We start from the raw sequence: 25,940 nt of genomic DNA, 5'->3' as shown, positions 1-25,940 counted from the left end.
GTAAGGAAATATGAGTATAATTAATATTTATGTACTAGTAATATCAATTAGAATAACTAAATGATCATTTACTAAAGGATTGATAGTAATTTTAATAATTTAAACTTTGTTCATTTACAGGCTATCAAAAACGTGGGCGTGCTTATCGAAGAAGGATAAACAACAGTTCGATAAACTGGCGGAGCTATTTGGCGAAAAGGACAATTGGACTGCACTGAGAGACTATTTAAGATGTATTCCTTTGCCATGTATACCATATCTAGGTAAGGAATCTACACATAACTTTGCTATTTTAAATCGACAATTGAATTCTCTTTCAGTCCTATAGTCATATTTTATAGTCCATAGTAATAGTAATATGTTACTTATAAAATGGTTTTATTTGTAAGGGTAGAATTGCACAAGAAACCTCGATTTGAAGGACATACTCATCTATTAATATCACTGTTCTCTCAAATCGATTGACACAGTTCTCACAAATCGATTCATGAAGTCTTGAGCGACAAAGTTATGCTATTGCAGAATCGATCGAAGCGATCTGGGGACTTATTATTTGATATGTATGCAAGTATGTAATATGATGCCTCAGCAGCCCACTTATTTCTGAGAAATTATTCATGTCTGTTGTGAATTAAATTTTACTCTGCAGTTTTGAGCAGTAGAATCTATGATGTGCGTAATTGTTGATGATTCTCAATAAATCGACAATATTATGTCTAAATAAAATATGCCTTCATTATGTCCCACACGGGTGAAGCTTCATTTTTAGTTCATCATCATTAGAATTACTTATCAGCCACAACACTACTGAACATAGGCTTCCCCAATGACATCTGAATCAACCGATTGGCGTGAGAACAACCACTAGCAACAATATTGTACAAGATTTGTCACACATTCCTAATTTATTCACATACAAGTTCAAAGTCATATATTTCGACCTGGTCAAGTTCAACCAAGTTATAGTCAAGGTAGCGAAGGCTAACAATATTAGGCAGTTAGCCTTGAGCTCTTATTGATCTATAATAAATAAATTATGAGATTGCTGAATTGTTTATTATGAACGAATATTGATCCAATTAGGCTTGTGACAGTGCTGTTTCTAAGTACGGGTATATTCCTATGCATGTGGTTACCATATCCACAGTAGTTCTAACTGCAGTGTTTTGGATATACAATGCGAGATCATGATAAACTAGTTTTGTATAACTTAATGTGTTGCCCTGTATATATGATATATATTTACAACATGTGACTGCGTAAAAAGAGAACGAAAACCTTCTATAAAATAAAAATAAATATCTAAATGCTTTGCTAAGCGCATATCTCTAGAACAGCTGAACCGACTTCCCTAATTCTTTTTTGCTGGGTTTGTTATTATTAGCCTATTAGGAGAAGGTTCCTATGTAAGAAAAAATAACAAAGATGCGCAGAAAAAATCCAAGGCGAAACAAAGTTCGCGGGTTCGCTGGTTTCCTATATAAAACACTTCAACAGTATTTAATTCACGACAAAACATTCTAAGAATGCCAAACACGTAACTGTTTCAAAATCAGATTTTCATGTTTCAATGTTATTTTTGTAATTACAACTTTACTTAGTTGAATTCTTTAGACATTTTAAATTCCTTTTTTTATTAATTTAGGCTAAGGTTTTAGTTAGTTTAGACTTTAGAGTAATAATTTATCTAATTCTTATTTTATATGGAAGCTTGTAATGACTTGTTACTTGAAGATATATAAAATATTAAGGCTAGTTGTACAATTTGTAGATTAACTACTATCTGACACAAAATTTAGAAAGAGCAATATCTCTCTATCTGTTTATTAGGGTCAGTTTTGATAGTGCCCGATAAGCTCCCGAACGAATCACGAGGTATTTTCGTTTACATTGTGATAACAACGCATTAGTACATATAAACAAATCGTTATATACCGGAAAGCGGCTCTTCCTGGTTCGTCATACTTTTGTAATCATAAGAATAACTCTTAATGAGTTTTAGTTAGATGGATGTCGCTTTCAACAGGCCGATCTGAAAATGAATGGGCAAGGCCTATGTCCAGTAGTGGACTTTTGCTTGAGGCTTATATAATGATGAGATTTTTACGTATGTTGGCAGGTTATGTTAAATATAAGTCATTGTGCAATGTGACAATAGCTTAACCAACTTAATAAAATTAATAACATTGTAGGTACTGGACTGTTAACTTAATGGACTCAACATTGAGTCAGCTGGTTAACGGCGCATTCCAATAACCTTCCGATCGGTAGATTTGCCTACCAGCGGTAGAATTTTGACATAAGCTCTATACAAAATGTGTCAAAATTCTACCTCTGGTAGGCAAATCTACCGATCGGTAGGTTATTGGAATGCGCCGTAAGTGCTCAATGTGTCGTTACAAACGCTAAAACAAATCGTACTGTCTGTGGGATTTGCTATAAATATTATTTCAAGTATTCGAACGAAGAAATGTTTTACATAACAGTTTTCAATTTCATGATTCATAACAACCGCTCACCAACTTTTATGTAGGATTCGTTACGTAATCGATAAAAATAGGACTTATATAAAAATTTTCCTTCAGGGAGTAAATGTAAAGCTGAAATATGAAACCATGGGTCGTGCTAGGGACTATTCTTATACCTACCTACTACAAAATCTATAACAAATGTTACCTTATGTTATTAGATGGGAACACAACATTGTAGAAACAAGTGTCACCTATTTAAGCATAGGGGTTTCTTTAAATTTAGGAGACGTTGGTGAAATGTAATTACTACTTTTATTAGGTATATCGTGTTGTAATGGCCAAGTAGAATAAATTTGTCACCGCTCCTACTCTTCTGCGGGTATCATAAGAATCGACTAAAATACAACTGACCCTGGAGGGCAGTGTGCTTGTATTCACTTGCCAAGCATGGAGCTTACATGGCATGGCAAGACCCACATGGGTTGTTGATGATGACCATTACTGGTACTAATATTACTTTTTTTTCAACAGGTATATTCCTGACGGATCTCGTGTATATTGATATCGCGCACCCTCCGGATTCGCCCCACCGCGTGGCCAAGATGGCGGTCGTGTTGAAAGCGCTGGAGAAGTACCAGACTTCGGAGTACGACATCCTCCCTCTACCCTACGTAGCGAACTACCTAAACAGTGTCCGCTATATCGAAGAATTACAGAAATTTCTGGAAGATGATCAGTACAAGTAAGTGTTGTTATCTATTTATGCATGTTAAGTCCATATTTGATGCGAAAAGATAGAGGGATAATGAAGAAATATGAAATAAACCCAATAAATAAAACTTTCATATATGGAACTACTCCCATATACATTAATACATTAAATGCCATGGGGGACAAAAGTAGGAGGAGCGGAGGATTTGCCTTCAACAGATTTTAGATGGCAGTCAGTCTTATTAAAATTTTGCAACTGTCTTTACACAAAACAAACCAAACGAGTGTAGAACAAACTCATCTATAGAACTACACTCGTCAATGGCCAATTCCATCACCCTCATTTAAGTACAAGATAAAGTTATGATAATGGCAATCCAGATATTATGAATGTAACATACGGGCCATAAGTGTTATGTAAAGCATGTTATCTAAAGGTAGTTATGGTATTAACATAGCTAAATAATCATTTATTTACTTATAAATTAGAAAAAAATGTTACAATATGAGAAATAATGTAGTGACAAAAGTTGAAAAGTGCTAAGTAGACTTATTACAAACCGTGCAAAGAGTTTTGCGATATCCCAGGATTTTTGCTGAGTCCTGTAGTTTCTATGTGATCACTCTATTTTTTTGCACGAAATGTTTTTAATATTTGCTACATATGAAACGTCATAGTTTAGTTAATTATAAACTTCAAAGACGCTGTTGCGTTGGTTTTGTAATTTAATTGATACCATTCAGAACAAAAAGGTCCACGACGTTGTCCTCGCAGAAATTTTGCCCAGAAACTGAGTTTCAGACAAAACTAGTTCCCTAGAACGTTACTAGATGGCGTTAGTGGTGGCAAATTTAAACCGAGTTGTCACTGTTTCGTGTTGTATAGGTACGCATACAACATTTGTTTGTTTGAGTTTTTTTTTGTAATGTGCTAATACGGTTCTGATTATATCTGGCTTTAATAATGAGAGTTAATAAAAGCAACCTCTATATAAAAAAAATCTCATGATAAGTTATTAATTGAATAAGTGCTGTAATAAGTTTAGAAGATATTAATTAACAGCTTTGTGTATGTGTGTGTGGTGACAGCAGAAATATAATTCACATATTTTCACCACCGCCATTTCCTCGGGTATCGTAAAGACTAACTAAGGCCTAAGGCTACACATTTGACGGAGACAGCAGCAGTCAGCTCTCTGATAAATAAATTTAAACGTTTTAAACGTTCTTATGTAGAGGAGGCCATTTATTCAGCAATGTACTGTCACGGGCTGTAGATTTGAGATGCTACTATTAATAAAGAAAATAAAGGAACAATAGAGAAATATTTACATCATCATATAAGTTTTTACATCATCAGTTCATTATAATGAGTTTGTGCACTTTATTTAAAATAAAAAATCATCCAATGTCTTCTTCTGCTTAGGCGCGGCGAGGAGTGTCAGACTCTTACTACTTTATAAAAATGTCGATGTCCGCCAACATGTTCAATTAGTAATCTTTTTCCATGACAAAACAAAGTGCACAGATATAGCTTAAAAATATTTTACAATACCTACTTACAAGTTCACAATAACTTTAAAAACGGCCAAAACACTTGCACACACACAAAAAAAGCGGCACTTAACCGGATGCTCGGTTAAAGTAAACCGCCGGTTTGCTCCCTTAAACAGCTGATTAACAATTTTAACAGTTGGTTATGTGTCGGCTTAACTCCGGCCTAAATACCCGATTCCCTGATTATTTTTTAAACGACACTTAGTGAACTTGGGCTTAAATACACCTCTGCCTGCACCTCTAAAATATCAAGCGAGGTGTTAAACGTTATTAAATACTAAATAGCTTTAAACCAAGTTATTAAAAAGTTTCACGCGCGAAAACTAGTTTACAGAAACTAAACTAGATGGCGCTAGTAGTTACTAAAATCACGTTGGCGGCACAATAAAATTAAATGTGGACTGATATTGTTTGTCGCTCAGAAATTTTGTAGGTAACAAGTATTAACTTGCACACGTTGTGGTTCTCATTTATGAGGGCGCGGGTTCGAAACCTGGTATTACTTACACACTTACCTACCAATGTTACTTTCCGAGTTAAGATTATTCAGATACTAGTGATATACGGTGAAGGAAAACCACATGAGAAAGCCTAAGCTTATAAATCGCCAATCCGCATCGAGCAAGCATGGTGATTAATGCTCAAAACTAAGTGAGAGTTCAGGATGCCCCAACTGCATTAGATTGCTCTATAATTTCAGTCACAGTACCTACATAATATAAAGGTGACAAAACCTATTATTTTAAGTTAATAGACCTGCACTAAAATGATTTTATAGAACCGTTAGTTTAAATGTTCATAAAGCTGAGCGTTATTTATTTATATTTTTATCTCATGAACAAATTTTGAGAAGTCAAAACAGTAAAAATATTGGCATTATAATAGATTGCGCATAGAATGTACCAGAACATCGGACCACAAAAGGTTTTAACAATGCATTCATATATGCATCTGGAGCTGTAACCGTTCACAGAGCGAGGGCCAATTACCGTACCCCAGCTATGCATCCGTCAATCTTCATATTCTAGAATATATCACACAAGAACATAATTCTGTTAGCCGAGGCTCGCATCAACTGCAATCACGGCACTTGTTTGCTATTCTTCGATCCCAGTTAGTAGCTAATCCTGGACCCGTAAAGTCCTAACGTGTGCGCTTGTTCCTTCTGAGGGTAAGCCTTTAGCAAAAAAAAAAAAAAATATTCATTCATATTCTCCTTTCTTTTCTATTTTTATTTTACTGGCGCATAATGCTGGTGCGATTTATTATTTTTATATAATAATATTTTATGTGCGCTCCTTTTATTTTCATTTGCGAATTTTATAAAAAGCTGAGTTGGGCAAAATTTCACGATGATATTCGGTTCGTTTTGATGTTTAAAAGTAATTATTTTATAAAAAAATGCGCTGAAAGATACTAATATAGAATTTTATTTCAGATTGTCGTTAAAATTAGAGCCGCCTTCACCGGTTGGGAGCGCCGCTGGTTCCAAGGAGTCAGTCAAAGAAGTAATTGCTTCGGGAGCTTCGAATACGAGTAACATATCACCATCACACAAAGTAGGTTCCGGGTCGTTGCGTCTCCAGGGCTCGTGTCACCAGGGCAAGTTCATCCCCACACATCGGAAGTGCCGGTCGCTCGGTTCCAAGTACGTTACTTCCATTTCATATTGCTATTAATAATTTTGTGTCTAATATTTCATAATTCCAATTAACACACATGCTACTTTGTAGAGTCCTGTTCAATCTGGATATGCTGAAAAATTAATTTCTTCTCTCACGTAATGTCATTGAAAACATGAACATTATATTCGGTATTGAATAATTTATTTACGCATTTCTACAAGTAGTCTTCATTCTAACTTTGGGCTTTGGGGTAAGCTTTCTATACTTATTTCTCATGTATCTACATAAAATATTCTTTTTTCTTCATGTGGTCATTTGGTAAAGCTAAATTGCTAAATTAATTGCTTTAAAACATTTCGGCCATTATCGTAATTCTAAACGCATTTGCTATAAAAATGCATTTAGTCATAACAAGTTTTTGTCTTTTTTATTAGCACCTTTAAATTACGATCTATTTATAATGAAAGTCCAATAGTACTTTTCCATTATGCAGACGGCATTGTCAAGTGATACAGAAGTAGTACATTTAAATTGCGAAATCGAAGGTATTTGTAATGGGAAGATGACGGCGTACGAAAATTAAAAATCTAATTAGACCGTCACTTAGATAATGAAAAAATAGTAGACACGTATTTTTTATTTTGTCATACAAGATAACAATACTTACATAAAACGAATCGAAATTTAGGAGTGGCAGCAAATACGTCATAAAACGTATCTAGAAGTGACGTCACTCGATTTTTCAAATCAATATATATTCGAAAGTATTTGTTTCTGTAAGAAAATAAAAAATGTTTGTCTAATGTTGTAATATTCTACAAGACGGACATTAAAATAAAAATTCTACCCTATTGCTTGTTTAATCAGAGTATCGAATCCAAGGCATTGTTGTTCGACAGCAGCAATTACGAGTTGTAAACAAGGCAGATGAGTCTAATTTAAGACATTAGTTTTAGTCTACATTCACTGAATGCGACAAAGCGATGCGATCTTAATTACATTTAGCTCAAATTACGATCTAAGCGAGACGTCGCAAGATGCTCTTAGTACGTAATGAACAATTACGTTGTCGTATGTTACAATCCAATTTCCGAGCCAATGTACAATGCATAAACTAAGTAGGTTGCTAAATACTATGCAAACCGTGCATCCTGTTTCAAATATTGAAGAACAATGTATCGCCAACGTCCAACAACTATTTTGAATATTTTATTCGGTCGATTAAAAATATATCTATTTCTGTAGGTGTTAGTTAGGTCAGTTAAAATATAGTCTATGTTAGAAATTGGAGCAAAATTGTACTATTCTCCGTGGAATTGTTTAAAAATGGCTCTGTCGCCGTCATATCTCAGACCGACGGCATATTTTTCTGCTCCCATTTCGAGATAGATCAGAATATTACAGTAGTATTTGATTTGTAATATTTTTATGACAGACGAATTATTTGGTTAACATTTAACAAATAATGTAGAAATTAATATACCTAGTCCATATTAAGTAAATTAATGCGTGTTAGTGGCTAACATTCAATATTACCTACTAATTCAATATTGACTTTATTGCGGTTGTAAATAAATTCGGTGAAACACTATTGAAATTGCGTTGTGGATCTCTGTAATTTTCACATTAGTATTAAAAGGATTTATTCGAAAATTGAGTTGTTGGGTATCATGAAAACCCCTATTATGTCACTGAAAATATTTTTAATGAAATGGCAAGCTGCTGTTACACACAAAGCCGGATTCAATTTGTTGCCAGCGAGTAACTCGCTGCTTTTAATCCTTTTGGAATTGCTTACGATTTGTGCTAATTGGTATATTGATACAGTGAAACGCTACCGAAAAAACTGATTGGATTAATATGAATGAAAGTAAATTGGTTCACTATTTTTACCACGGAGCTTCGTCCAGTGTGGTATTACTATAATAATATAACCTAAAAAGATTCTAAAAGAAGAGGTAATTCTCTAAAAGAAAGATAAAAATATGACAGGAATATGAAATAAATCATTTTTATCAGTACCCTTAGTACGAGTTTGCTTTACGTTTAAAGTAATCGAAACGAAAGCGCGTTCGGCACTCTGATTGGGTGGCTTATTCGAGCCGGCCAATCTGAGTGCCGTACGCGGTCTTGTTTCCATTACTTTAAACTTGCAGCAAACTCATACTAAAGGTACAGGCCCTTACTGAATATTTTAATATTCTGTCCGAAAAAAAAATGACATAAATCATATTTTTGTTTTTTGTCTTAATACATAAGATACGCCTAGTACGAATTTGTTGCTATGGGATATTATATCGAACACATTCTTAGACTGTAGCTTAGTCTAAAAGCATAGCTACTCGAAACATGTTGTAACGTTTATATTGATTACTACTGAAAATGGAAAAGTCGACCGAAAGTAATAAACCTAACCTAAAATAGTGTCTAGGTTCTTGTCATAAATTCAATCTTAGGCGCGGCTGAGCGTTTCTTTGATACGAATATACTGGCAACCCGAGAGATACCATTGCCTTACAAAAAACAGACGTGAAACGATGCTTGTGTTGTTTCACTGTGTGATTGAGGTTTCCCGTTGTCCAACCCCGTTCATCCCCAAATCCTCAAAACCTTAACTCCTAAAATGCCGGCAATACATCCACAGTGTCGATTGCTTACTATCAGGTGATCCGTCTGCCGTAGGCTTGTTCGCCGCCCTATCCTATAAAAAATCTTGTCTTTAGAAGTCTTGAAATTGTTAAAGACGCAGCATGACATTGTTTTATTATAATGATATGTTATAACAACCACTATAACCTAATGACGAGGTTTATCCGATTGCACATTCCAAAGCCAATTAGTCACTAATATGCACTAATGCCATCAATTAGCGAGATAACTTAGGTGACCTAGGTCAGACTTTCGGTCACTCGGTTATTGGAGATAATATATTGGGACGTTACGATCCCGTTTCGCTTAGCTTCAATAGGTAAACGTATACCTATCATAGGATCTATACAGACGACACATCGTTACGTTACTGCGTTACTACTACATTATGCTTTACCTGAACTTCAGGTTCAAAGAGTACTTTGAACCGATTTATATAAGAATTTACTCAAATAAAATATAGAAGACGCTCAAAGCAGTTTCTAGATAGCTTTGGCAATCGCTAAAGTTGCATCGATTTTCTTTGAAATGCGTATACAGTAAAATACATGAATCGTATTTTCTGAATAAACGTCTTAAACTAGCTCAACTCTAAGGGTACCTAACTACATTGAATCAAAGTTCATGTATGAATTGTTCAAAGTCCGTGTCGAGTGGAATATAACATCCTGCTTCGGATTAATTGTATTGTGAATCTGTTATCGGTGCAATTGAATATGATTGCTAAATTACAGCGGTGCGCCTGACAAAGGAGGCTGGGAAGCAACGTGATGCACGCCGGGATAAAATGACTTGATCGTAGCTCTTTGTCGCGAGTACCCACTGTGTGCAATTGTTGCAATTCTAGCTTTATTACTTTAGAAATTGGTTCTTAAAGCAAGATTGTCACATTCTGTGAGGTCAACGCACCAAGGTATCCTATAGATACGAGCGGTTAAATTTATATTTTATCGTCGGTTACGCGGACGTGCACAAAATTAACGATTTCACACAACGTCGAACAAAACGTACAGTACAAACAATTACACACATAACGAATACTTATCTGAGTAAAAACTGAAATTTCCGCACTAATAAATCCCGATTGAAGCCGATATTGATCTGTAATACCCCGCTTGAAGCCGGGAAGCTACTAATGGATTAAAACCACTAATAACATATTTCATAATAGGGTTTATAATAGGATGATACACTGCGTTTAGATTGAGAGTATCAATTCCCTAATTGTATTTTTTTATTTTGTCGTATGTATGAATATTTCATAGCTCACGAAGACCTCAATTAATCCAATTATTAACATTTCGATTGACAACCCAAGAACCTAAAACTATTTGTTATTTTTTTCTTGAATGACCTTTCAGTCGTTAAGAAATGCGTAAAGCAAACAAAGTTATTTGAATACAATCGACGATAGCTGCAGCGGAGTGATAAATTGGCGTTTCAATTATACCTGTCCGGCAAAGTGTAAAGGAAAACTTTGCATCACGTTACTGTTTGAACGGACAAAACGATGAAAATCGAATGACATTATTTCTGATTCAGATTGGACGAGTTCTTTTTGTGATGCAAATTGAATTTGTTTCGCTATTGTTTGAGATCTGGGGTGAGGTTGAAAGATACATGAAATAAGTAAGAAACTTTGGCACTGGCTAGATTAAAATTTTGCTTTGATACAGGTTTGTTTTTCTTTTTTGCTTTGAGTGCCATGTTTATCCTAATTAAAATTCTAGGTAAGGAAACATCATATTATGCCTTTGCCTTTGCACAGGGAATCTGCGTTTTTTTACACCAAAGACTGATTGAATTAATACTTATTTTCTCTAAAGGAATGATATTTCTTAGTTTTTCTATTTAATTTAGAAGTTAGAGCATTAGTTTACTGATATTGCAATGCATATTTTATAAGGACTGCAATATTAATTTTAGAAAATATTTTTGTTTCGGTTCGAATAAGAATTTCAAATAATAATAGGAAGTCAAGTTGAGGTTATTAGAACTTGAGACCCTCTTTAACTACCTCTCTTTCTACCCTCTTTCTCGTTCGTCAGCAAAAAACGAACGAGAAAGAGGGTAGACAGATTTGTCTGCTCTTAAACATCCACACCTGCATTTACTCCAGTTCATCCGTGATCATGGCGCTTGCAACAGTTCCGAAATATCGGAAACTAATCGACATAAATAAACATGGTAAATATCCCGTCTCAAGTTCTAATAATATTGTTAGTGACCATGTAAGTTTAAAAAGAAGTTGAGATTGCCTAAAAACCAGATCACATAAACAAACATAGATGAATAGCTTCGTCTATTTCTATATTGGTATAATACCGCAACTACGATGTATTGCTATAATCATCGTGTAAAATATCTCTTCCAAACAAATCGTGTGTCAACGGCCTGACATAATTTTTATAATTACTGTAACATTTTCGTTTACGGATATAATATTTTTACGGATACATTATACGCATGGATATGCGTCGTAAATTCGTAATATGTTTGTTTGAAAATAAATTAAATTATTGTAATACCGAAATATAATGTGTTATTCTCATAATTAGAAATTAAATTTTTCAGCAAGCGGATTTCTTTTACATGTTAGTCTAATTTTATCGCTCCCTCACCACCCACTCATTGTTTTTGGTTTTTATATTTCGTAAGGAATTATCAACAAACACAATTGGCACAAAATTATGTAATTAAATCTGAGATCAAAATTGGTTAAGGCGATATTTGTAACAACGTTGAGACATAATCATGTTTTATTTAGATATATAAATTATTATAATTATGTACAGTGTATTTTTTCTCTTGCGATTGGGACCTAGGTTTCGTAGCGCGAGCTTGCCAAGAAATTTTCACAAGGTCAATTTTGGTATTGGGTGAGTCTTTTCCTAGTTAATGGACACGGAGGCTTGCGTTGTTATGTAGACATCGATTGTATATGATATGTATATTTTATCCAAATGATTGTAGAAATAAAACAGTAATTTTAAGCATGTTTTCTTTTCTTATTTTCTTGTGTTTACCTGGCACAGTTTTCGAAAACTACGTGGACCCCAATCGTCACAAACCTACCTCAATACCTAAGATAGTTATAATATTTCCACATATAAATCCTAGCAATCACGTAATATCGGATATACAACAACAAATTGGTAACATCAGTTTCAGAGAGCGCGACGTCAGAGCATCACAATACAGGCGTCCATCACTGTGTGGAACGATCAAATATAATTACTAGTATAGACAGATTAGTTCGCTTGAAATCCAATCTTGCATTCCATCATATTGAGGTTTCAAACTAGTTATAATGTTCTATGCATATGAAATGTTTAATTTACTCAACATTATACTGCACACAGACTCGGTGAAACTTTGTCTATTATTTGTTTAATACAATTCTGACCACCCCATATTGTAAATATGTAAATGTAATACTAATCGTGTTGGGCCGTAGTTTCGATTTTTGTGCACAGGTTATTTTTTAAGAAGGCTTTTTGGAACACTGATAATACCTAATATTATAATCATTAGTATGCGTAAATAATGGACTAAATAAATACAAACGATACAACTTTTTTACTAATGGCTTCTTAGGTTGTACACAAATGTTCAAAAATCCATTAAAGATAATTATAAAATTAGCATAATTTTCCAGATTCAACGTGCCTTCGGTTACAGTACTTAGTATAAACAAATAGCGATAGCTACCTTGGATACCAACGAACTCGGGTCTCTAACAAAATAAGTAAAAACTATGAATAGAGAGAGCTTATTTATCTAAAATGGAAAGTTCAAGATCTAAAACCATAACAATAACTGATCCCACTTGAGATCAAAAGTAAAAGAGTCTAAAAATGCCTGCGAATATTGTTAGATATTGTTTGTATTCGTACGCGGACAATGCATTATGTGTCTCCTAGACACGTCCATTGTGGTCAGCACATTTTATTCATTGCTGTAGTGAGATAATAAAACTTCGAAAATTTTGGCACTTAAGAAATTTTGTGATATTGGATTGGATCAAAAGTTTCATCCGATAAAGATTTGTTAAAGATCCAAATTCAGTGATTATGTGAAAGGAAATAAATGGAAAAGTCGTTACAATTTAATGTAGAACGCAAATATTATTCTGACGTAAATCAAATTAGAATACAGGTAGTGAACCATGTCGGGTGCAACAAACTTGTGTTGTTCGTACAGTAAATATGTACTGTTTGCATTGAGTTTCCTTTCGGGAAATTGCGGTTCCATGAATACACAGTTCAATGGGTCGAACGTTTCTAAAGAAAATGTTACTACAAATTCTAGTTCTGCTTTCCAGTTAATAGTCGTTGTAGTTACACACATGACTAAATGTTTTGCTAAAATATTATCTTTTGTGAGTGTTTGCTACCATTTTTGCGAATTGGGTGTGTTTGTCGAATAAACAACGCACCCACCCAAAAACGTGCTATTACGAATAAACAGCCTCGGATCTATATTTATATGGCAAACAATTTGAATATTACATTTAGTGATTATATTTTTGTTCACTGTACGAAGGCCATAGTGGGATTGCATCGGTTGGACCGTGTTGTACAATCGAGTAGATGTGTACCGATTTAGACTTGCATCAATCTTGTATGAACGTTGATGCCCAACTTCCGTTTCTAGTTAATGCTAGTTTCATGCTATGCCCTAGTGGGACCGACCGGCTCCGGATGTAGTTGCGAGTTATTTAAATCGTATAAGATATTTATATTATGTCATGAGTTAAATAAAGTTAATTATTGTTATTCTGTCAACACGAAAAACAAGTAAAATATGTTCCAAATATTGAAATTCGCAGTTTCCAGGTTTACTGTTCTGTTTTATTAAATGGTCCAGTGTCTGTTTCCGTTTCGTCGTAACGGACAATTGTGAGTGAAACAATTACGCTGTCGGCGCTTATTGACAGTTCGAATAGAATTCTCCCGAAGCGCCAGTGGGCACATGAAATCAGATAACAGCTACCCTGCACGATACTGTTTGCGAACTTGATTGCATCTCTGAACTGTCTTTTTGTTTACCCTGTATTCATTCGGTTTTTTCGACGAGAAAATCAAGAATTTCGAGTCATTTATGAAGTAAATATGTATAGATAAAATTTCTGCAAAATTGGAAATTAGTAGTTGGTAACTTTAAATCACTTAAAACTAATTTCAAGCAAGCTGACATCTCTGAATCAATTCATTTGAGAGGAATAAAAGTTGATCTAATAAAACGTAGTGATCAAAACTGACAAACTAAACTAATGGGCCGTTTTACTCTCCTAGTTACTTGGTAGAGCGGCAGAGAATCGTAGATGGTAAGATTAAAAAAAACCGGCCAAGTGCGAGTCGGACTCGCTCATGAAGGGTTCCGTAACAGCAAGTAGATGACCTAATATAAAAGTTGTAAAATAACTTGGTTTTACATAGTGTTTGTATGAACGACAAAGTTATATTTGCGTTTTATGAAAATGTTTTATTTCTTAAAAACTAATAATTATATCTGGTTCAAACCAATTTTCGTTGTTAGTTTCTATTGAAATCTACAGCATATATTTTTTTAGTTTTCTCACTCTCTTATTTTAAAAGTTAGAGGGGGGGACACTAATTTTTCCACTTTGGAAGCGTCTAACTTTCAAACGGTTGATTTTGACGAAAAATGGTTTTAGAAACCTTAATGCCTTTTTAAAGACCTATCCATAGACACCCATCACGGTAATGTTAGCTGAAAAAAATTTTTTTTTCAATCAGTTCCATGTATGGAGTGTCCCCCTTTAATTTTTAAATTTAATATTATTATTCAAAGTTCGAATAGCGGTTATTGAAATACATCAACCTACAAAGTTTCAACTATATAGGTCCAACAGTTTCGGAAATAAATGGCTGTGACATACGGACGGACGGACGGACAGACAGACATGACGAATCTATAAGGTTTCCGTTTTTTGCCATTTGGCTACGGAACCCTAAAAAGTGTCTATGTGTCAGATTAACACGAATCGTATTTAAACTTTCTAAGAGATAAATGTAAGAATAATTTTATTAGTGTTATTTTTAGTATAGAATTTTCAAATAGAATTGTATAGTGTGCAAGAACCGAAATGGTTTGTTTCATTTATTTTGAGTTTAAGTAACTCTGCCTTATGCTTCAACAGAGTCATGTAAATATCAATTACAAATATGTGTTAAAACTATTTTTAGTGTAACTATTTGTAACTATAGTCTTAAAGATGATTATGTCTATCAGACGTCGACGAACAATTATGTATGTAATTATTTTGACGCTCGCATGCCTTCGCTATTTTGTATTTAACATTTCCATATTCACAGTTTTTGATGTTTGTCGGTAGATTAAATGTTGTGATATTATAGTGTGTGCAGAACTTGTGATGCTTCGTGTTACAATGAAACCTGCCGCTACGCAGTGCGTTAGCAATTCTGTAGTACAAGCTTATCTGATTTAATCCATAGCAGTAGATATCAAGCACTAGAATGCTTTGTACGGAACGATGTTTGTTATGAACCCGTGCCACAATTCCGCTAATTCACTTATTCGTCCATTTCACAGACGCATGCCACTTGTCGTGTCATTGTTGTAACTAAATTCAAATCTGTTTGTGCCTATGATTGGATAAGTAAATTAATTTGTGTCAAGTCCACATGATTGCATTTTAGCATAATAATAACATATTAAATTTAATAGCGGACTTAAGCATCCTGTGAAAAACTGATATTAAAATTGAAGGCTTATTTACTTTTCAAGACAAAGTAATCCTATTAGCCTTCTTTATGCAGCGTCTCTCAAGCTTAGTAATATTAATTTTAGTAGTTTGAAAATATCCAGATTAAAAGTCTTCGACTTCGTAAAGCTTTTCAATCGCTCTTCGGAAATCGAGATATTGAGCTTTAAAGAGGAATTGCGGCTGTCGGCTCTTAGAAATACATTTTCATTTTTACATCGAAATGCAAAATTTTATTTGACTCGCGGTAGATACCATTACGTACCGTGAACTATATTCTCTCGTGCTCCAGTCGCTTGTGCAATGTGAATTGAGTATTTGTTAAAAAAACAAAGCTCACTTCGTGCCACTTTTGTGTGCAATTATTTTTCCTTGGCGCCGCAATTCCTTTTGTATTAACAATGCTTTAAAATGAAGTGTATAAAATGTTTATATTTGAGCCCGTATTTTGTGGATATTGTAACTTGTGCTCGTTTTAACACGAGTCTTGATTTGCAGCATATTTGGAAAGAGCCACACAGACGACAAGATGGAGAACAAGACCCCTGCTGGTTCAGTGAACTTGCTCGACGACACCCTGCTGGAGTCACCCAGTTCCGTTTCAGGCGGGAAGATGTCCCAGTCGCTGCCACACTCGTAAGATAATTTAACAATTTCCTTTCTCACACCGAGTTTCTTGAAAGTTTTACGGAAATTAGTTTTACATTAATTAATAAAGTTTTACGTAAATGTAGCCCGTATAATCCCTCATGTTATAAACAACCAGCTGACGATTTCCTTCATTGAAAATATTTGGGTAACTGTGACTTAATCGGGTGGAAATGAAATTGCAGCATACATGTTTGGCTGGCTTTCATTTTATAATCCACCGTATGGACCGCAGCTGACGTTCATAACGCTTCATAATACAGGTTTCTGAAACATTTTAATAGTTATCAACGGGAAGGAATTAACTAATAAAATTTAGTGCTTTTACGGGCTATAAATATGATATTGTTTCTATATTGTAAAAACTTGTCTTAATATCTTTAAGAATATTAGAATATTGAATAGTAATATTTCTTGTAACAAATGATCAGTTTTGATGTGCTAAATTCAGCATTAAAGACGTTAAACAAATATGTAGACTTAGAACATAAATTGTTTATATGTAGTTGTAAATATGCAAATAGCTTCGCAAATCACCATTAAAATTTTCCCAACCTTGAATTGCTTTTAAGAGTCTGGAAAATTAGTTGCGAAGCGAGCTTGTACATAGGTATATTACCAAAGCCACCGTGCCTGAATATTGCTATACACGATCAACTACGTTTGCAGATTGCGAGCTTTTTACGCATCATTCTATGAAATCTGTTCTGCATTGTATCACAATTGTAACAATATGAATAAAGTGGAAATGAACACAGTAAATTGTAGGATGATCAACATTTCTTTGCAAATAATATCTATTACTTCAATGTTCACGCGTTTCATGTTGTTAGACGAGAGTAGAGCAATTATTTAGTTTTGTCCATTTCATTACTGTGTTTATAAAATAAACCACCAGTTATGTAAATGTTAGTTTTTATGAAATTGCTTGGATTGGCGGTCTGACCGAACGAACTACAAACTTTTTAATGTGGCAACACTTTTCCGTTATAAATGTTAAATTATTACTTTCTATTTGAGATTCGTATTTTTATTCAGAACAGTTTGAATTTACTATAGTTTTATCGTAACCCCTTAATGGTACACACGTTAACAGAGTAGTTTTAAATGAAAAAGAATATATTTTATACTACTCTGTGTTCAAAGGATTGTGGTAAATTAAAAAGGTTGCAAAGAAAATGTGTACTTGATAGGCGTCCGATTAGACTTGCAAACTAATAAGCTTATGTAAAGGTTGTGGTTGGGAGCCTTGTGAGAACAACATAACGAACTTTCAGTGTTCTTTTGTATTATTTTGCTTTGATCTTTTATAAAAGAGCTTTGTTACTAATAAGGGTTCGTGAATATCAGGATTAGTTTAAGCAGCTTACAGCAGTAATGTATCTCCTTCCTCTTGTTTTTAAAATAAAATACGTAATTTATTAAATAATAATGCAATATTCTACAGCATTATACCATTAATGATAAGGTGTTGAGAAGTAACAAGATGTCGCTATAGAGTGGGAAATCCCTTTTATACATCAACAGCCTCGACAGGTTTATCCGGCCGTCGTCGTAGAAACTCTTTATAGGTGTGAGGCACTTTGTACAGAGCCTGGACATTCGATTTTAATCTTATCGGCTTCCTACGGCCGTGGCTTAAAGTCTCTAGCTTTGAAACGACACGAGCAACTAAGAACTAGAGTGCAGCTGGTATACCCATTTCCAGTTTTTAAACGTTGCACATTCTATTTCCGATCTGTCTGAAAAATATATATCCGCTTGTCGCTTACATCCTTATGATTTCTAATGTTCTGTAGCAAACCGTTGAAGGTTTGCGTAGACTAGGTATATACACGGGATTAATACTTTAAAATTGCTGATTGCTCCTTCAAAATCAGTTTCCTTTCTATTGAAAAGTATTTTCCGGGGACAATTGTTCGATGCAGAAGACGGATTTAGCATTTCCTCTTTCCAATGTTATTCTTGTCGATGCGAATTTTTCATATCTTCGCTGACCCACTTTTAAATTGGATTGTGCTGGCGAGAAGTGTGGATAAATCTGGTGAAAACATCGCAATTTTGATATGGAAACATTCTTGTTGTAGTGATATATCGAGGGCTGACGTCATCCAGTGCGACTTTCAAGGATTCGTAAGGAGGAAGACTATTTTGAAGGATGGGCGGAAAATATCGCTGTCGTCCTGGCAGCGCTACTGGCTCCAGCTCTCGGGGAACATCCTCGTGTTTTATGCTTCGAAGTCCTTCAAAGGGTAAGTGGCTTCTTTTCACATCTTTTTCTTAACAAATTGATTATTTTCCTAAAATTATTAAGTTTTTGTTTTAGGTTTATTGTAACTAAATGGAATATCTTGTCCTTGCGAACCAACGTATAGATTGATAATAAATGTAGTATAAAATGTATAAAGTGCTATAACGGTGTCAACGTGATTGACGTCACTCAGTCCGTGTCATGTCGCTCGGTGTAAACGAAATGTGTCATGGAAGCCATATTACTCGCTTTGATATCGCCACAGCCAACCGATCAACTATAAAATCGAGTTTAGGTGATATTATTTTATCAAACTGCGCCCGCCACCGCCACGCTCGTGAATCGTTTTCATTTGTCTATAAAAGTTTCACACTTTCTTTGTTACACTAGTTAGACTTATACGTCAAAACTACAATTTTTCTTCTGTATTTTATATACGTTTAACAAAATGCTACTTTGTGAAACGGGCATATTAACTTGACAAAACTTTTCCTTCTACCTGGTAGGTCATGTTCTCAGGAAATGATAGTCATGTTTATTTCCTTCATGCAGCTTCGGTTACAGCGTCTTAGAGCCCCGGAAATCGACTTTATCTGTCGTATATAGACGTCGTTGAAGATAACATGACATTTTTTATATTTATAAAGTTCACAATATTATGCACGTGACAATACAAAAATAATCTTATTTCGCTAAAAAGAAACAACCAAGTGATTATATTTAAAGTGCAATATAATTTTTATAGCGCGTCTAGTGCGCAAACTATTGTCCTATACGCCGATTAATAATTCACGCTTTTGTTATTGGTTTTGTGGTTTGTGGCATGTGGTGCGGTATGACACGAAAATCGAACTCACTGAACAATGTGCCATTTTGATGTTGAAACAATGTACATTTTGAATTGCCTAGTTACTAGTATCAAAGTAAACTAGTAAAGTATTTTCAAAGATTGAAATTAGTTATATAAAGTGCATCTCGTTGCTGAGAGTTCAATTTTGTGAAGCTCGTGAAATTAATTCATGCTCGACAGAGCTGCGTGGAAATACAGGGCAACCTAACGTCGTCTATTAATTATTGTCGTTCATGCAACGAGAGCGTTTGCTCTGAAATTCGAACGTGACGTCCGATCATTGAATTTACGCCCTTTGATTTGGTGGCTTGTAATTTGTAAACTACGTAATTGCCTCGATGTATATTGTAGATTCAGGCCATTTTCACACGCTCCACTTTATGTAATGTATAGCTATGTGCGTTACCTTCACATGGACCAAAATCTATGTACTAAGGAACATGCGCTGACATATGCACCAGCTGTCAAACGCTCAGATCACATGTCGTTTTGTCTCACAACTAATAATAATTAGTGACTTTTCATACGCCAGATATCCGGGTAGTTTTGGACGTATGTGAAAAGGCGCTTACAGATCCTAACTAAGGCTTTCTTTTGTTTCTCGTTGTTGTTATCTTCATTTGCAAACAACCGAAAACTGAAAAGAATACTCTGTATTGTTCACTATTATATGTAAAACTGTACTGTAGTATCTATTGTTTGGATATTCGAAGCATACGAGGGAAACTTTTGTTTGTAAAAAATGTGCTCGAAAGGTTCGTGTTCCGAAGTAATTGTAAAAAAACACTATTTAGTTGCATAGTTTGTACATACGACCTGCGGCAGTTAAAAAAATAATTTTAAACTAAAGACTTTTCGCATACTCTGATATTTCGCACTAACAGCTCGTAAACAATATTTTGATATTCTATAGATAACCTCCGCATATTTTGGTTATGAATATGAAATTAATGCCAAATAACTTATTACTTACTCGAAAACCGGTATCTGTTTAACAAATACAATACATCTATTTTGTATAGTAGGTGTATGTAATCTCTCCAGGTCTATAAATGATATTGGACGTTAATCGTGCAGGACCAACCGCAGCGACTTCCGCGACGAGAAGTGCAAGGTGCTCTGCCTGGTGGGCTGGTTCGCCAAGATGTCTGACAGCGACAGCGCTGACGCATTCCAGCTGATCAACCATCACACCGGCACGCTCTACAAGTTCAAGTACGTACCTATGCCTTTTCTCGAATCATTCTACCATACATGTCATTTGCTTAAGTAGTTAGTAGGGTTCAGTATAATATACTGCACAGCTATCACAGTTAAGTCACACAAAGGTAATCTTTCTTTTAGGGCCGCTTCGGAATCTGCAGCGAAGATGTGGGTTCGAGTGATCGAAGATGTCACTACTAAGATTGTGAAGCCCCTTCCGGCTAATCTCATGTCGTTCGAATAGAACTACTCGCAAGCTACGCGGTTGATTATACCTCGCCGCCATTTTTCAATCTCAATCCTTATACTACGTAAGTAACTATGCCTTTTATGGACAAATTATATTTTAGTTATAAAAGCTTGTAATTTTGTGTGCATAACTAGGAAGTATATCGATATTTTTCTGTATACGTCACAAACGGTCGTCATTGAATGTAAAACGTTGTATTGTTGAGTGTCATTCATTCTAGAGTTCCGTAACTAGTAACGACATGTCTAACGTGTGTCCGTCCGGAAACTGAACATTGTTTCAGTTGGCTCGCTTCGACCTGAATGCGACCAACTCAATTCCGAGCTTTATTGAAGCTAAAAACAATCAAGTGGGATTGGAAAATAAGCAACAATCCATTAATGCACAATCTCGTTCATTGAAAGCGGATTACGTACAAGTTGTTATTTATTCAGTAAAAACTTCGCGATTGAAGAGTAATAAATAAATATTGCATTTATTAATGTACAGAAGTTAAAATTTATCAGTATATTTTTGAAAGATGATATAAATACGGAACTTTACAGTGATGACGTATTAAATATAGGTACACTGTACGTCGACACGCTGTCAGCAGTACATTTGTATCGAGTCTCTCGCATTGTTATTCAATATTTTACATAATCTAAGATACAATGTAATAATGTTCACTGGCTTGAATTAGTGCAGTTCATGTTAGTATTTTAAATCTATATCTTAAAAGTGGACAGCTAAATTATATCATCATCATTCTTAGCCATTTGATCAATTTTGTAATCTTAAAAAGATACAGATTTAATTTTTATCATTTAACTATACCTACATAGGACGTTTTTAAAAAGGGACATATCACATAATGTTATGAAATAATATTTTTAATCCGACATATAACTATATTTTTTGTGTGTAACATTGGTTTTAACTTATATTGACCAAACTTGACGCGGTTTTAGGTAGCTAGATAGCTTTTTCACATGATAAAAATAATTTATCAACTGTCGTATAATACTAACATCGTATTTAAATAAACTTTTACTCAACAAGAATACTCTGCAAACCGACAAAATATTTTAGGGAGACCTTTTTAATTAAACATGAACAAACTAGTGTGATATTGCTTGAGGCTATTTACTTGCCAATTAGCTTTCCTTGTTAAATTATTATTATAGATTTTCTTGCCAGATCTTCAGGCGCTCAATATTACCTTTTTTATACTCGTAGCTAATCGTAAGAGCTCTCACAGGAAATACAAGAACAATAATATTTATTATACGCAATACATTTTTAGCAAATCACTTTTCGTCCGCACTTTATACGAATAAGATTATTTGATAAATTGCCTTTTACAATTTATACTAGAATATCAGTCGCGAAAGCCTTTCAATATAAGGCTAAATAAAATATTGTAGCGTCGCTTTACGTAAGGATAACGAACAAAATTAATTTCTTGTGCTCACTTATTCGTGTTGCTCAAATGATATCGTCACATTTTTTCAGCTTTAGCGGCATTTTAGTGTAGATTGCACAATCTACTTATGACGTATTGGACTGCAAATAAGGTTGTATTTCGATCGCCCGATCTTGAGCCTCATCACGGTGTTTAAACGAGGAAGTATTGAGGCTGCAATCGATTGCTTTTTCAGTGATGTAGGCTCAAAGAGCTTGATGATATATCCGCCATTTGAGATTGCAATCGAGCGCAGATGACACCTATACGCGATTCGTTCGTTTTGTTATTAGTGGCCTGTTGGCAGGGCGCGTAAGTCACAAATATTTAATGAAAGCGACAACGAGTTTCAATCTGTGAACAATAGTAAAATTTAGTATCTAATATCAGTAAGGTTGTTAGATGACATCTTCGTATGGTCAAACACGAGTTGTTGGTTAATGTAAAAAAAGATCGCACCCGTATATTATTGAAAAGTGCTAACGTACATATAACGCGATCACTCAATTATTTTAGCTTGGTGCTATAGCGTAGCGAATAGATTGTAACGGTAAGCGCGACTGTAGACGTTGTTATCGAACATTTAATATAAGTACATCTGAACAATTAATATCAGTACCATAAAATAAAGAAATATTTTTATTATGAAATATAAACAAATAAATCAGTTTAAAATAGAGTTTAATATAGGTAAATAGATATTGTGCCATTATAATCAAAACAAGTATTAAAAAAATCTAATACAAAATAATACATTTTATGATGCTCGATATGGAACCGATATTAGTAAGAGAATCTATAACTTTTTATGTACCGTAATAAAAATATATAATATCTAATTTATGCACCTCAATCATGAATCTTACTACGGCTATCAGATTATATTACCATATTATATGTGTAGCGTAATGCGACGTCCTCGTCAACTTTATTTCCTAATATATTTTAAAGTCACAAAAACTGATAGAGCATTGTCCCGAACTAGATATTCACGAGCTTGTTGTACGTACAAATTCGTATATTCTGCAATTTTAATGAATGTGTGCGCGTCGTTTTTTAAACTAAACTTTTCCATAATTCAGAAAGTAGAATGAAAAATTTCATCTTATGGAGGATTACTATGTCGAATGACTTTTTCCACTTGTGTAGTGTACTATTTACCGTGTTAGTTGTAATCATATGATATTGACAGTAAGATTTTATACAATAAATTGCTTGTAAATGTCCAATCGGTACTATTTCCTAATTACGAAGTATTGGAAATTAAGATGATTCATAATCTTGGAGTCCTACATTTCTAGTTTTAGTTTGAGTTCCTACCTGTACCATGCATGTTAAACAGCAACGTACGCTCCACTTTGTTCGCGGTAAACCACTATTTATTCTTTGCTCATAGCGGGATCGGCGGTATGTTCGTTCGTACGCTTTCAGGGTAGCGGTTCTGTTTTCTGCCATAATTAGGGTTCTCGATCCTCGCAAACAATTATGTTTGTACTCAGGCCTACCGATATTACCTAGTCAATCAAACAAATAGCCGAAATATTCTCTCGAATAAGTATAGTCTAATCATAAAACGTTTGCACGAGTAGTTAGCAATATTTCGAACATTATACATATGTAAAAGATACTGCAAATTCCTTCGTAGAAATACCTGTTCAAAATGATTTTTAAACCTCTACAAAAAGTATAAAATATATTATAGCCACTAACTTATTTGAGTCGTATTTTAATAAATGTCAAGTTGATAATACAGAATATTACTTGTGTAAAATGTTCCATGTTTCAAGATATTATAACACCTCCAGTTCTCTTTGATTTTTCATAGCGACTATAAGCTTGTATTCCTGGAAACACCGCCGCTTTAACCTCGGGAATTCACTCCACAATAAATAAAATTATTTTAATCTGTATTCTCTTTTAGTTTTTATTTTTTTTAAGCGTTGTTTGTCTGTTCACACTGGTTTTTATTGTCATATTCTGTTGGTGTTAAACCTATGATTTTTATTTATTTAGAATTTACAAAAAACTTTTGTATTGTAGCATGGATTTCCGCAAATTATGACTTATGAATTATGATAAAAAATATAGAAATATAAACTGAACATTTGAGAATGGTTGCATAATTCGTATCGTTTCCCGATTGCACAAATTTACAAAGTAGACGTCCGCGCCGTTGTAACTTTCCCGAACCAAATGCAATCCTTTCGAAGTAAACAAGTTGCAGGTTTGGGAATGTTATCATAGTTGCTTAAAATACGAGTAAAATAAGTTAAGTGTTTCCGAATCTCCTAGCGAGCACTTAGTTCCTATTTATACTGTTCTCACATTCAGAAGTTAGTAAACATTGTTCAATACTGATGAATTTTCTGTGGTGCCTAGAGTGTTGAAATAATAAGCAATATATTCATGATGTTCTAGCATACTGTTGCAATAGTTAAGTTATAAATAATGTAATTATGTTGAAGTTGTGTCCGTTATGTCTCGAATACGAATCTCTACTCTCACCATTTTCGAATGTTACGATGTTTTTGACTATGTGTCTACTTGTTGTATTTTGCCAGTAGCAGTTCGTCTTTTTTTAAGAGCACTTGATCCAGTCTCGTGTGTGCCATGTTCTATGGAAATTGTTTGCTTTCCGAGCGCCGACGTGGCTCGTACGGTAGCCACGTGCAAACTTGCTCTTTATTGGACTGCATTCACAACCTTTCAATTTGGTCACGACTCGACGTCAACGTTGCGACGTTTTAGACATGACGTACTAGTGACGTAGGCGCATCGGATCGTTACAATGTGATTCTTGTAATATAGTTCGCGTAGTAAAGGACGCACATCTCTTAGATCGGCCTGGTTATTATGTAAGACGTGACACGAGTGTAATACTCTAGATTGAAACATGTTACGAACGAAAGAAAGCATTATGTATCGCACGCGACATGACAAACGTTTGATTGAACTTTATTTCGTTTATAATCGTTATAAATACATCCACTATTATGCTAATTTATGTTTTGTATTGAAATACAAAATGTTTTCTTTATATTACCAAAGCTACGTAAATCTATCTTTTGTATTGTAGTTTAAGTATAGTTATAGTGAGGCTATGATATTTGACTGATCTGAAAATGTTATATCGATTCTAAAAGCACAGACTAACTTTGAATTTATAACCAAGTTGTTGAATCTTGATTAATATTTGTTTTGATGGAATTGCTACCAGACTCGGTTCATTTACATGACTTGCACCACTTTGATGTTTGTTGTCAACGTGTCACTATATATTACAGTCTCTTAGTTATTCCTGTCGCTATTTTTACTTGAGTTACGAATATCATTGTAATTAAGCTTTGTACGACATACTCCTAAGTGTATTTAATAGCACATGTGTGCTCTTGTGTTCAATAAAATTCCTACAAAATATACTTTATGTTTGTATTATTTAAGTGTACCAATGTACCAATATCTTAACAATATTTTAGTATTAGGTTATTTAGAACTTTATAATAATAAATTTAGTTGCTAATATTTTCCAG

General features: G+C 34.3%; 1 protein-coding gene across 4 annotated transcripts in view; it reads left to right on the top strand.

The window, feature by feature from the left end:
* LOC118270069 (ras-specific guanine nucleotide-releasing factor RalGPS2) overlaps positions 1 to 25,829 on the top strand; it is a 30,823-nt gene extending 4,994 nt beyond the window's left edge. For 3 of the 4 annotated variants that reach the window (XM_035585606.2, XM_035585820.2, XM_035585652.2), the window contains 8 exons: positions 121 to 263; positions 3,003 to 3,213; positions 6,178 to 6,387; positions 11,839 to 11,892; positions 16,263 to 16,400; positions 18,500 to 18,664; positions 20,591 to 20,728; positions 20,858 to 25,829. In XM_035585606.2, coding sequence (XP_035441499.2) covers positions 121 to 263; positions 3,003 to 3,213; positions 6,178 to 6,387; positions 11,839 to 11,892; positions 16,263 to 16,400; positions 18,500 to 18,664; positions 20,591 to 20,728; positions 20,858 to 20,960 — 1,162 coding nt within the window. In that variant the 3' untranslated portion in view covers positions 20,961 to 25,829. The remainder of the gene's footprint in view (positions 1 to 120; positions 264 to 3,002; positions 3,214 to 6,177; positions 6,388 to 11,838; positions 11,893 to 16,262; positions 16,401 to 18,499; positions 18,665 to 20,590; positions 20,729 to 20,857) is intronic. The other variant, XM_035585905.2, reaches the window with a different exon arrangement.
* Positions 25,830 to 25,940: the final 111 nt, after the last annotated feature.

Source organism: Spodoptera frugiperda, chromosome 25 (assembly GCF_023101765.2).
Source record: "Spodoptera frugiperda isolate SF20-4 chromosome 25, AGI-APGP_CSIRO_Sfru_2.0, whole genome shotgun sequence".
NCBI lineage: Eukaryota > Metazoa > Arthropoda > Insecta > Lepidoptera > Noctuidae > Spodoptera > Spodoptera frugiperda.
The sequence above is the reverse complement of the archived record's forward strand: the minus strand, read 5'-3'. Positions and strand labels throughout refer to the sequence as shown.